Source organism: Poecile atricapillus, chromosome 2 (genome assembly GCF_030490865.1).
Source record: "Poecile atricapillus isolate bPoeAtr1 chromosome 2, bPoeAtr1.hap1, whole genome shotgun sequence".
NCBI classification, from domain to species: domain Eukaryota; kingdom Metazoa; phylum Chordata; class Aves; order Passeriformes; family Paridae; genus Poecile; species Poecile atricapillus.
In genome coordinates, this window is record NC_081250.1 from 31,692,477 (window position 1) to 31,706,512 (window position 14,036).

The 14,036-nt window shown below is 36.5% G+C and overlaps 1 protein-coding gene across 1 annotated transcript in view; it reads left to right on the plus strand.

Annotated features, from left to right (window-relative positions):
* DNAH11 (dynein axonemal heavy chain 11) overlaps positions 1-14,036 on the plus strand; it is a 103,088-nt gene that overhangs the window by 21,411 nt on the left and 67,641 nt on the right. The window contains 8 exon segments of the mRNA XM_058831056.1: positions 3,491-3,620; positions 5,682-5,882; positions 6,538-6,698; positions 7,528-7,598; positions 7,601-7,677; positions 7,789-7,937; positions 8,631-8,677; positions 12,054-12,178. Coding sequence (XP_058687039.1) covers positions 3,491-3,620; positions 5,682-5,882; positions 6,538-6,698; positions 7,528-7,598; positions 7,601-7,677; positions 7,789-7,937; positions 8,631-8,677; positions 12,054-12,178 — 961 coding nt within the window.

Sequence of the window (14,036 nt, forward strand, 5' to 3'; positions counted from 1 at the left end):
ATTGGAAAAGGCATTGAGCTTGCATGAGCAGAAATACTCTAAAATAATCATTCTGCTAAAATCTGTCATTTTTCTCTTCAAGAGTTTTTTTGGTATCATCAGTGATATTTGCAGTTCTCTCCATTAATATTACTTTTTCTTTATATTCAGTCTAAACACTGTCAAAATAGGTGTTTGTGGCTTTAATTATTTTTTTTTCCCAAGTAAGAAACAGAACCTAAAACAAATTGATTAGGCATATTCTTTATTCCCATGTATTCTTTTTCCCCATGTTTTTCCTGTCCCAGTTTAGTAGACCATATGAAGTAGAAAAAATAAATTTGAGAGTTGAAATAGCTCCCTTTCTTTCTGTACAGCATTTGGTGACTGACATAACAAATAAAGAAAATATGATGGAAGCTATAAGAAAACCGAAGGTGTATGAAAGCTTTGAAGCTCTGCAGCAGAGGTAAAATTTCCAGTATGATTACAAACTGTTCTAAAATGTAGTTCTGCAGCAAGCAGGAAATGAGAGCTGTCAGATTGTTTCCTTTTTGTACAGGTGTGAGATGTTCTGATGATATTTTTGTCATTTGTTTCTATTTGACATACTGGATTTCTACTGCTTTTTACATGACCAGTTAAACTTGAGGCATTGGTTCATTATTTAGGGATGGCATGATGTCAAAATTGTCAAAGGTCTTAAAAATATGTTCTGTTTGGATCAAATTCACTTTCTCCCTATCCACACTCTGGGAGCTGGGAGTCCTTCTTTCACTCTTGCAACAAGAGGTAGTGGATTTGTGCAACCAAAGTCTTTCCACACACTTGAAGGAATGTTTTGAACTTCCCACCCTTAGAAGAGGGAAGCTTTCCCTTAAGAGGCAGCTGTGTTTAGAGTCACAGTCTACTTCTCCTTTCAGGAAAATGTTGCAATAGGAACTTAAAAAAAACCCAACACAAACCCATTTCTTGAGATGTCACTTTTGTTCTGAGAGATACAAAGCTAATAGCTGGAGTGCATCAGTCAAACATAAATAAATATGGCTTCTTTTTCTTTCCTGATAGGCATATAATTGAATATTTTGAATCTGAATACTTTTTTTGTCAATACTAACATGTGTTTTCATACTTTTAACTCTTTGTGCATCAAAAATAATATGTGTTTCTTTTGTAAAAGTGTTTTGTTTGCTCACCCACTGAACTAATTTTTATCTGTTTTTTCATTTGTTGCTTTGGTGGTTTTCTTTTTAAATTTAACTGCACATAACTGCCCTGTTGAGTTAGAAAGCTTTTTTCTCATCCCTTATTTCCTAAGGCTGGATTCTTCGGAAGGTTGAAGAGGTGTTTCCCCTGGCCAGACTTACCTTTTGGGAGAATTTTCTGGCACAATTCCATTCCCTTGGTTTCCTTGGTCTGAATGAAATTGTTCCCTTTTGTTTTCTGGAAAGGAAATGTGAAAGGCTTGCCACCATCTCTGATCCTTACAGCTGTGTCCATCGTTATCATTTTAAATCAATAGTGGATTCTATTGTTCTGTTTTAATGTTTGATCTGATTTTTACCTTAACTGAGAGGGAATTCCAGTCTTTAAGATTATTTAAGACATGTGTCATTAAAATCTGTCTCTTTTTGTGAAAAAGCTTTGTCAGTATACTTAGAAAGCAAGCACATACTTTGTCCTCTCTTCTATCTTGTTTTTTCAGCAGACTTGCTAGGCGTCCTTTGAAGAGGAACACAGCCAGAACAGCTGAGCCTCTTTGTGTATTAATGTACTTAATTTTCTCTACAGAAAGGGAAGTTTTCCAGCTAACCTTGTGAGCTGATAATATCATTGAACTGCACCTTTGTTCTGAGCAAATTTCTAATCTGCTTTGAAAATAGAAACATTTTGCCTAAGGATGGTAGTAAATACTTTTTCCCTCCAGCTAAGACAATCACAAGGTGTTCAGCAAGAAGAGATGAGAGACGTTACAAATCCCAATCTGTCTTTGCTGGAAATTTAGCCACGTGGAAGTTGCATTTATTTGGATTTTTGGGTTGTAGGTTTGCAGGAGTTAGAAATGGAAAAGGTCAATGAGATCATCAAGTCTATTCTTCTTCTTCTAGCAAGGATTGATCAAATTTCAGGCAAGCAATGCATAGTGATGATAAATAAGACTGAAAGATCTATGGTGTCTGGTGGCTGTTACTGACTGAGCTGCTGACCCTTGCACGAGGCATGTTTTTGTGGCTATCCTTCTGTGTTCCTCTCTTGAACAATGATCTGCTAGGTTTTGTGACACCAGTCTGTGTAAAAGCACAGGCACTTTGATGTATTTCAGAAGCTTCATACTGTGTTATCTACATGCCAGATGATACTCCTGGCCTTGGTTGCTATCCAGCCACAGCCATCAATTCTCTGAGTGTGCAGGTTTTTAGTGTGCCTCAGACAAAACCTTTTTTTGGGGGACTGTGAGTTGTAAGAACTGATATTTTCAGAGATGATGAGGGCTTGAACATGGAGCCTTTTCAAACACGATGGTAGGCCCTCATAGATTCTTCACCTAACTAAATCTCAGGGATTTGTTTCATCCACACATAAGGCAAGCAAACAAGTCTTCTGTTTTAGGTGTCAGGCAAAAGAGCATGTTGGTGCATAGACAGTGATTTTCAAATTCCATGGTCTTTGGAGAGATGTGTGGCTACAAAAGGCATTTAGACCTTAATAGGCAATTTGTAAAATAAGCATCAGCCATAAATAACAATTTCAAGACTCCTCAGTTTTATATTGAGCATTGTCCTTTAGACTCTTCTGACAACTGACAGAAGTGTAATTAACTCTATTCACTGATTTATCATTTTGGCCCAGCTTTTCCCCATAAAAACCTTGTGTGTAGTAATCATGCAACAGTCAGAGAGTCATCCACTTTAACAGAGGCGTGATTAGTGTGATTGACACAAATCTTACGTAAATGGTTTCCTTATACATCTGGTATTTTTGGATGCAAATAGCCTGTCATCTTACCAAACTTTTTGACAATGTTACTGATCTTAAATTTTAAGAGAATACAGAGGAGTATATAAATGTTGCCCATGGGATATACAGCACAGAAAAGAAGCATATTCTGTTCCATGACAAATGCAGACCTAATGATCAGATATGTTATGTGAAGTCTCCTTGAATTTTGCCCTATTTGGGATGTAGATTAAATAGATACTTTCAATTGTGTGAAATGCTACTTTTAATTATATAAATTTGGAAAAATTAAGAAATAATAATAAACCCAGAACATTTTGTTACCCAATACTCTGTAATTTACTAATAATTTAATACATTTTCTATCTTCCTTTTGTACATAAAATGTTTTTTGAAAGAACTGTAGAGAGTTTTAGAGAGTACTGTTTGGAAGTAATGAAAATGGAAAAACAAGTATTAAAAGTCACAGTACTACTGATCAAGCCTGTGGTTGAATGTTGCATTTTTCATACTTTCTCTCTTCTGTTTTTTTTTGCTTTGTCTTCTGTTATAGTTTCAGGCCCCCTCTGCCTTATGCTTTTGCATACACCTCCAAACCTCCAGCGCTCTCACACATCCCCTATCAGCTGAATGGGGTTTCAGCTGGTCCTGAGCCTCATCTTTGCCAGCTGGCCAGCCAGGATGTGTGCTAACTGGATAGTGGTAGGTCAGGGAGAACAGATCAGCAACTTCTAAGACAATAACTTTTTGTCCTCAGAACAGTGCTGAATGCATTCACATTGCATAAAATCAATGTTGCTTGTGGTTCTAATGATTGATTGTCACAGCAGGGAAGCCCCAGACTGAATGCACAAGTGTATGCAGCTTGCCTCTTGGAGGTAGTTTCTCCAAGATACAGCTATGTTTGAGCTCATGGAGACAAAAAATACTGTATTGTCTGTGCTTTACTGTCGGGGCTGTGGACACAAAAACTCCAGACTTTCATATTTGTAGCTCTAAGACAGTATGTCTGTGTTTAAGTCAAGTGGATACGTAAAAAAACCCAATATCTGATAATCTCATCTAAATCCTACTGAAAGTACAGTGACAGAAAATGGAGGGAAAATCCACTCTCATTTCAAGTTTGTAAAAAGTGCTGACGTAAAGAAAATCCTTTGGAAGATTAGAGAGATGGACTTCCTTTATTTTTAGTACAAAATATACCATTTATATTATGTGCATAAATTTATGCATGGTTGGGGATTTTTTTTCTGCAAAAGCTGAAGTCTTGGTTGCTGTGCTTTGAGAAAACTGTACACAATGCAGTTCATCTCTGCTCCATGGAAGCCATCCTGGCCTGTGAAGAGAGACAGAGAGAACAGTGAGTTTTTGACCACCCAGCCCAAGTTGAACTTAGTGCTTTGCAAACCTGATGGGTTTTAAATGCAGAAATATCATCCAGTAGGCTGAAAGAGAGCTTGGCAACAGCCCTGAAGGATTGCCACAAGAAGCAGGTATGGATATCTCCTTTTTGTTTCATTCAGAGAAAATAAATACAGTGTGAAAATAGTCATATAGTTTGCATAATAAATGTTAAACATATGAACATATTACTATTATATATTTATTATTTTATATATATTATAATAAATTATATATTTATTATATTATTATTTATTACTATTATATTACTATAACATACTCAACAATACTTTCAGTGAACCTACTGAAAAAAGAAACATGGCTTTTTCTTCAGTTTCTGCTACCTCATGGGCATTTTTATCACACCTTTATTACTGGGGCTCTGTGGGATTGTTCTGAACTGAGACAAAAGCTAAAAGTGAAGATACTGCCACAACAGTGTGCTAAGAACAGAGTACACATTCAGTATGTATACAAATATTACATCTGTATATTTGTGTAAGGAAGCCAAAACTATTGGGTTTGTTTGTGTCAAACCAAGCAGTTTACATCTATGTTTAGTTTTAGTCCCATTTCAGTAGGTTACCTTGTGCCATTTGATTTTTTGCTTTACCCTTTTTTACCTTAAACTTCTCCTGAATATTTCTTGCTGTGAGTAGTCTTTCTCTTTGTAAAAACTTTCAGTAGTTTTGGTTTTGTTTTCCAACATAGAATATCTGCTGAAGGGAAATACAAAATAGGAAAGAGACTTTAAAGGGGTCGTGAATATCTGACAGAAATGTCTAAATTTTCCCTGTAAGAGAAAAGGCATTATATCTTTCTATTGATATTTCTATGTATATTTATATTTTTCTCTTTAGAATTACATGCAGTGGCTGAGATTGGGGTTTTCCCCCCATTAATATGAAACCTGAATAATTCCATGGTCACTTTGCATTGCATAACTCTGTATAGTCACTTATATTGTATTTTGTTATCATCCCCTTATTGCTTTGTCTATTTTTGAAATGTCCCTGACCCTAAGGGCTGTTTTTAGTTTGCCAATAAACATTTTTGTACAAGTAGTACAATTTGGCAAAGTCTGGTACATATCTCTCTGGAGATTATAACCACAGAATTTTCAGTTCTATTTCATGTACAACTTCTTATCCATCCATTCCTCCTACCCTGCCTAGGTGACCATCTGCAGCATTTGTGCTCACCTGGATTCTTGTTATTTTGGAGATGGTTCAGATTTCTGCTTAAACCAGGATTTCTTCTGGCATCTCATGTTGAATATAAAAAAAATGTGCACTTACAGGCCAGCTTTTATGGTGAATGTATGATTTAGGCAGAACTAATTTCTAGTAGTAATAATGGTAGACAGTGCTGGAAGCCATCTGGTTTTAGAGGGTCACGTAAATCTTTTCAGGTCGCTGAGCTGGATGCTCCTCATTACCATCCTGCTCGGAGATCTTTCCTCGGGTGATCATGTAAAAATCATGGCCAATTGCACCAGAGATGTTCATGGCAGAGATGTGTCAGCAAGCCTTCAAGCCCGGAAGGTTCATGTTTGAATCTGCCATATTTTGCATCTACAGTTTCTTCTGCCTTCAGTTATTCACAGTGTGTTTTGCTCTCCTTTCAGAGGCATGTACATCTCCAGAGCATCTCCTTTTCCTGTGGTGACCTTTTATAAGTGCAGACAACTGAAATTTTGAAAGTTTATTTAAACCAAAGTGTTTATGTATAACTTTAGGTGAAACTAGTGCTGCTGGTTTGAATAAACAAAATGTTTCAATGGATTGGAATTGAAATAGGAAAGAATTCTTATTTTCCCCCTGAACCTCAGAAATAAAATGGGCTTTTAAGGTGGCATTCAGATAAGAAGAAACAAGGCTTGAGGAGTAAAATGAAACTCATTGTGGTCAAAGTAAGGTCAGTTCCTTTACAAAGACTGCATTGTTTGTATGGAGAGGCCTTGTGTTCTGCTGCAATAGCTCTATTAAAATTACCTTCTATTACACTTGCATCTGTATAAAAGCACAAATGCCTCGAGGTGCATCTAATCCTTTATAACAGTCTGTAGTAATTATTAGTCATGAGTGTCTAGGAATGAGGTGTGAGACCTGCTGATGACAGCTGCAGCTTTGTGATGGGTGGCATTTGTACCACCTGAATAGCTCCTACCTGGCACCATGACTCCTTGATGACTCTTAGGTCTCCAGTTCCAGAGCTTTTGCTCAGCTGTCACAGGTGTGTCAGAGATGGGATGATGTCCAGAAACCCTGCTTTACCAACATTTGTGATGCTTGGTTTCAGTACTTTTATGAGTACTTGGGAAAAACCCCTTGTCAAGTTATTACACCTTTGACTGACAGGTAATGACTGCTACAAATAACAGGGCCTGGTTTATCTATTTCAGTGAATAAAAAGTTAAATGCTTCTTACAAGTTCAGAGTTCTTTCTTACCTCATATGTATATTATGAGGTTATCAAGACACAACATATTTGAGAATGTATGTGCAAGTAGGTGTGTGTACTTAAGAAATGGTATGATTTTAATGGCCACTATATTTATAATAACTGAAATATTTTTGCATAACTTAAGCTATATATATATATTCATTGTCTAGTCTGAAGGGAAAAATATGATGAGCAGATCTTTGCCAAGCTTAATCATGAGTTTTCAGCAAAGTTTTTTTGTTCATTTGTGAAAGTCTACACTGGTTTATTTGTTTTTCTCACATCACATACAGTGAAACTTTTTTCCTTCAGGGCATGTTTTGGCTCCGATATGGAATTTCTTGTTAAAACAAGTGATCCAAAAAGATAGACTCAGGCATCATTGTTTACTTACTGCTTACAACCCTCAGCTGGGAGACCAAATTCTGGGGCTCAAGTTTTTGAAATAGGCAAAGCAGCAACTACAGCCTCCTGTTTCCTGTCCTATGTGATCACTGATAGGATCTTCCTTCTTGATAAAAAATGTTGTAGTTAGTTTGCTTTTCTAAAATAAACACTTTCCTAGTAGTACTACACCATGATTTTACATGAATATGGAAGAGATATATTTGTGGTTTAGGACATTAAATTATAATGAGAAAGTGGACTTGGAATAAATTATCCATGAAACATAAGGGTTATAAAAATGCTCCTGATGTTGTAGAAGTTCATTGCAATGTGAACAATCCCTTTTCATATGTTAAGGTGCTGTATTACCCCAACCCAGGCTCTCCACCTAGCAGTGAGTGGTGCTCCTGCAGGACCTGCTAGCACAGATAAACAGAGACCTTGTGAGATTTAGGCTGTGCCCTTGGTATGACAGTGAAAATTTTCAACTCTCCAGAACACATGGATGACGAGGTGAGATACTCTGTTAAGCAGTATGGAGATTGTTGTTTAGCTTCTTTTTCATGTGAATTACATTGGAAACTGTTGCTGTCAAGAAAAAGATGTCAAATCTTTTAATTTTGGTCTGTAGGGAATATCTATAAAGGCTTGGTCCAGACAGGAGCTTGAGGGTGCTTTGAGGAATTCAATCATCTCTTGGTAGAAGTCTAGTCAGTACTGGCAGTACAACTAAAGTCTATCCATGATAAAATTAGGAAGAAAAATAAGTGAGTATGTTAGGAGTGCTTCTTTGTCCTTTGCAGGCTATAAATACTGAACCCATAGTATCTTCCTCCAAAGTTCCTGTGTAACTATTTGTAAATGACAGACTAGATGGTAACACAAAATCATCTGTGTAATGTATTACCCAAAAAAACCCTTTCTCTTCAAACTGTAGGAATAAATGTGAGTAAATCCTGGTCGTCCCAGATTACAATTTAAGTTTTGCTGTTGAAACTGGTTCAAGTCCTGCCATGTGAGATCATGGCATTCTATGGGTGAGAGGTTTGGAGGGATTCAACTTTGCAAGTCTCAATGGTTCCAGGACTTTCAAGTGTTTCTGGGAAGTGCCTTCCACTTCTGGGAAGTGTTTTTCCAGTGTCCTATGTTTGCTTTTCTCCATTTTTGTTTTTTATTACTCAATATTGTCTCCTGGCCTTTTCAAACCCTCTGCATCCCTACTAGTCTCCCTTATTCTATGTTTCAAAAGATGATTCTTCCTTTTGACATGCTTCAGCCACATGCACTCTCTGTGGCTCTAATAGTCCAGTGTTTTCCTTCTGAATTCAATGCCAGACAGATTACTAAAAGCTGATGCCTACCAGTGAAATATCTCTGCTTGATAATGTCTGGCAGGTGTTCTTTTTTTGTAAGTAGTATCTTTCTTTTAACACTTCTTTGTGTTATCTTTCTTTTAACAGATTTAACAGAGTTGGAATATTTATTACTATTGTCCCCGGATGTGCAGGTCAGACAGAACTACATGAGAACCTCAGGTTCCCCATTCATACCTAAATATGACAAAATTAAAACTGATAATTTGGTTCAGCAGTGTATTTCTGAATGGGGGGAAGAAAGAAATATTTGTTTTTTTCAGTAATAAGAAAGAACTCTGATGGACAAATTTGTTGTTTTGTAACTGGCATGAACACGAAATTCAAGATCCCCTCTTTGCTAGTATGTAACTTAAGATTTTTAACGTGGAAATTGTGAAATTATTTAGCAATGACATTATGACTTTGTGCTCCTTTAGAAATGAGATCTAATGAGATTTTTTTCATTTGTGTGATTAAAATTTCTGTGGTTTTGTTCTAAAAGTTTGAGTAGTTATATTTAAAAAAAAACAACAGTGAAACCTCCAGAGACAACCAAGCCCTTTATATAAAAGCACTAAAGCTCTCCCAGAAAAATCGAAGTGTTTTTAAAAAGGATGGCATTTTTAGCAATGGTTGTGTTGCACTTGACTTCCAGAGCCTGTGCCGCTGTGCTGGCTGTGCCCCCGTGATGGGTGGCAAGTGACACCACTGCAGCCTGTGCCTGCTCTGAGTTTGGGCAGTACCTGCCTGTGTTTCTCAGATGCCTCTTTTGTGCAGCAATGTTATGGAATACTAACAATCAACAGTGCCTAATTAGCTCATTTTGCTTTGAACTGGGGTTCTTGTCAGCTTTGATTGACACTCTTAATTGTGTCTCTCTTGAGCTCTGTTCTTAAAAATGTTTGCACACATCAGATATTTGATTTAGCTGACTTATTCTTACCATGTTTATACACTAATCTGTGAAATTTGTATTATGGGTTGTTTTTTTTCTTGCTCCCCTAGAAGCTGTGTCAGGTTGTCCCTGACACTGAGCTGGTCTCTGAAGTGATGTTGGCTGCTGAAGGGTTTATTGACATCTGTCTGTTAGCCAGGAAGTTCATCACCTCGTAACCCCTCTGCAGGGAGCTGCTCCCTGAACAGCTGAAGGTTCTTTGGGCTTCTGGATATGATACATATCCATTAACACACACTTCTTCATAACAGTGCAGCTGAACTGTATAATAGGATATTATTGTATAATATAATATTGTATAATATAATGTTATATAATAGGAGGGACTTATGCATATTGTCTTTCTTGTATTTTAAAGACACTTTAAATCCCATGTCCATCCTTAATAAATTGTCAGATATGAATTTGGAAAAAAGTGTCCTTTCTTCTTAACTTTGGATGCTTGTCATGTGTTAGTTTTGTATTAAATAACAGTACATCACCACTTCATACCTGGGATGACTGACTACATTGTGCTGCTGTGTAACACCCATGTAAATACCTATCTTTGGGAGAAGAAAATAACAGAATAGAAATTACTTTGAAAAATAGCATATTGTAATTGAATGAAGATATCTTTAAACTTTCCCCAGTAAAAACACTGGAAACTGTTTGAAAAAAGGGGGGTGGAAAAGCATTTCCAAATAATTTAATTATTGTACTAGAAAGAATTTGTGTTCAGAAATATTGCCTTAAAAATTCAAACCCTAGAAACTCTATGATCTCTTCCATGTATGTATGCTGTTTTGATCATCTCCAGCTGTATAATTTTTCACAAGATATTCCTAATATTCATTTTTATCAATGGAATAAAAACTTGAAGAACCCTTCAACCTTTAGCCATAAACTCAAATAGCAGGCTGAGCCTTTATGAAATAAGAAACAACTTGATTTTCCTGCCTGCATAATTTTGAAATTATGTCTAAATATCCTGAAGTTTTCCTGACACATTCTTGCAATTTTCTAGAGATAATGAAATTAAACCATGCATATCTAAAGATAATTAATACTGTTTGCTTCACTAGAACAAGGATTCCTTGAGTCTAATGATTACTTTGTCCCAGAGGCGTGTTCTGAATTGAGAAAAGTAATTTATAGCATTGCTTGCCACTTCATTATTAATTATAGTTACAATAATAATATTAACATTAATGTTTGAAGCAAAATCTAGAATGTTCTTCTTTGTTTACTTTTTAATTCTCATTTGGCTTGCTTTTAATGGAAATGGGAGAAATCAAGTATCGCTGAGAAAAAATTCTGGGCTTCTGCACAAAATATACAGCAGTTCTGAGAGTATTGCTCCAGTGTTGGGACTTTAAGAACTCTAAATATACCTTTGGGGCACGAGGATCCTAGCCTATGGAAACTGCTGTAGAAGGGTTATCAGGGCTTTCCTCGTTGTGAAGGGACTTCTGGTCCTGCCATACCGTGGCAAATAAAGTCCTTGTACACTGGAAAAGCCACACACCAGGCTGCTGTTGAGGTGCATATCCTGCTCTTTAACACCCTTTCAGACAGAAAAACAACAACAAATTTTGGAAACAAACAAACTAAAAAACTTGCCTAAATCTAACCAAATTCTTATTAAACACAATTTATTCCTAAATTTCCTGGTTTCATTATCAACTCTGTTTAACTTCTTTGCCCAGATGTACCATTTCTAAAATGTGGAGACTCTTTTTCAGTACAGATAACTGGCATCTTTATTACTTCAGAAATTTTTTTTCTTACTGATCGTGAACTGTTCTGAGTTTCAAAATTTCTTTTTTAAAGTTATTCTTTGTGATGTATTTAGTGCATTCGATTCACACTTACAGAGTAACCACTGCCATGGTAGAGGATAGAGGCATGGCATCTGACGACTTAAAATGGTATATTTTAAGTTGTGAATTCGCTTCCAGTTTTGTTCTTGTTTTGGATTTTTTGGTTTGTTTGGTTTTTTTGCAGGGAGGGATGTCTTTTTTTTGAGGGGGTGGGAAATTGATAATACTAATAGGCTGTATTTATATTGAACTCCTAGGTGTAGCTGCTGAATATGTTTTCAAAGTTTACCCAGTTGGTAGCCAGTTAAGAATAGGGAAACAAATTCTGGAACACTGAAAATTAAATGGATATACAGATATATCTATATTTCAGACTTTCATATTTTTTAGTCGATCTCTAAGGCTGACTGAAAGCCACTGAAAGACTGTAGGTGAATAAAAATATCTTGTTTCACTCTGTGTAAAATTGTTTTCTTCACAAACATTGCCATTTAGCTTTATTTCATGTGCTAACATGACTAGTTAAAATGTTTTTGTAGAGCTGTTATGACTGGGGACTTCATGCTATCAAGTCAGTTTTGGTAATTGCAGGGTACCTGAAACAAGGAGACAAGAACAGACCTGAGGATTGGGTAGAATATATTTCTGGTGTTTTGCCTTTGAATAAAAAGAGAATCCTAAAAAAATTATTTCATTCTTTTGTGATACATTGTTTACCCTCTTTTTCCATGTGCTTATATGAGCCTTAAGAGTTCAATTTGCATAAAATAGTGACAGATGATATCCCAATTTTCACAAGCCTGATCAGTGACCTGTTTCCAGCTCTGGATGTTCTGAGGACGAGGAACCTACAGTTTGAGCAGATGGTTAAACAATCTACCCTGGAGCCAGAAGAGGTACTTGCAGCCAGAAGAGAACTTTATTCTCAAAGTAAAAGAATTTGTTGTCTTTAATTATTCCCCTTAAGATTTTTGATCAAAATAATTGCCAGTGGGTTAGTTGTATTAGACAGGAAGATTATTTTTAAGTATAGTAAAGCACTGATAAATTGTCTCTCAATGAGTCAGTATTTCAAAGGCATTTCATCATGCCAGTAATGTTCCTCAGTATGATAAATATGTCCATATGGAAACATGTGTCCTGTTCAGAAAAGCTGTGTACAGTGGCAATCTAGAGTGATAAAAATGTTTGTGCACAGTAAGAAAAATTTGTATTTGGCAACAAATTCATTGTTGGTCAGATATTTCTCATCAAGTAGAAGAGCAAGGGAAAAAAACATAAATAAGAAGATGTGTATTTGGAATGTACATGACTACATGTGACTTTTTTGTGCTCTGGCTTTTATGTATAGTATAATGCATGTTGTGTTAGACGCATTAAATGTATGCATGTATACTCACAAGAATTAGTTGCCCATAAGCTAAATTTGAGCACTAATTTAGTTTAATTACAGACAGGATGAAAAAGTGAAACATAGAAACACTGGTTAGTACACAGACCAAATAAAAAGTGCATACATTCCCCCTTTCTTCAATGAACATCCACATCTGCTGTGTGTGACAGCACACCCCTTACCTTTATTGGGGTATATTGGAAATAACAAGGCTGGGTGAATGTGACTGATCAGAAGATTTATCAAGGATTTTGTGGTCTTCTCTCTCTTGTTCTATTATGCTGACAGAAGGGTGAAAAACTAAAAGGTATGCCTTGGGGTAATTTGAGCTTTACAATCAGCCTTCTACAGAATGTTTTGTTTCCTGCCAACTGGGTAAATCAGAAAACAAACACAAAGCGTCATGAAAATGTTCCTGTTAGGCTTTGGAAAATCAGACAGAATATTCTTCACCAAAACAGAAATCCAAAAGCAGCCAAACTATTTCTATTGTGTGACTCATACAGGAGACTGACTTTGTATTTTTCTGAGTTACGGCTGTACAACTGATTGCGGAATCCACTCTGCTAAAGCAATGGCAAAATTGTGATAACTGTTCTGTGTCCTTGGGTTTTCACAGTCCTGCTGGACTGTGTGGCAGTCTGGCAGAATAGGATTTGTTCTAACTTGCTGAGGTAACTGCTTTAACTCCTTTCCACTAACTCTCTTATCGTTTTCTGAGAGACTGTGCTGCTTGATGCAGCATTAGCTTTGCTGAGGCAAATCTGCTAAGAAAGTACAAGCTTATTTTTTCCTATTAAAGGGAATAAGAATGTGGAGGGTGAAAAAAATCTTGTGAATAATTATCTCTGTGATAAGAACTACAGCAGGAGAGGAAAGGTGCTCACTGTGTGTCCCTCCTGCATGGTAGTCACTCAGTGTTTGTGGTTGGAATTGCAGGGAATGGAAAGGGCAAGGTACCTGCCTGCCTGTGTAGCATGTTTTCCATCTCTCATTTTGAAGAAACTGCCACAGCTCTCGCATAAAAAATTCTTCATGTTGCCTTTGCCTGAGGCTGCAAGGTAATGACACTCTGCTGAGGGCACTCGGTCAGCCACATGATGAGAATAGAAAGCTCAAATGTTGCAAGCAAATTCTACATTTTATGTGTTGTTTGCATGTCCCAAAGGACAGTTAATCATGGCATGAAGTAATGAACATTCAATTTGACAGATAGACTAAGTAATACTTTGTTCTGGAAGGAGAAGCAGGATGTTTTAATTAGGTTTCTAGACAGACATAATGGAATTTCTTGCCAAAACACTAGACAAATAATTCTAATACATAATGCTTGCCTATTTCTGCTACTAAGTGTTGGCAGC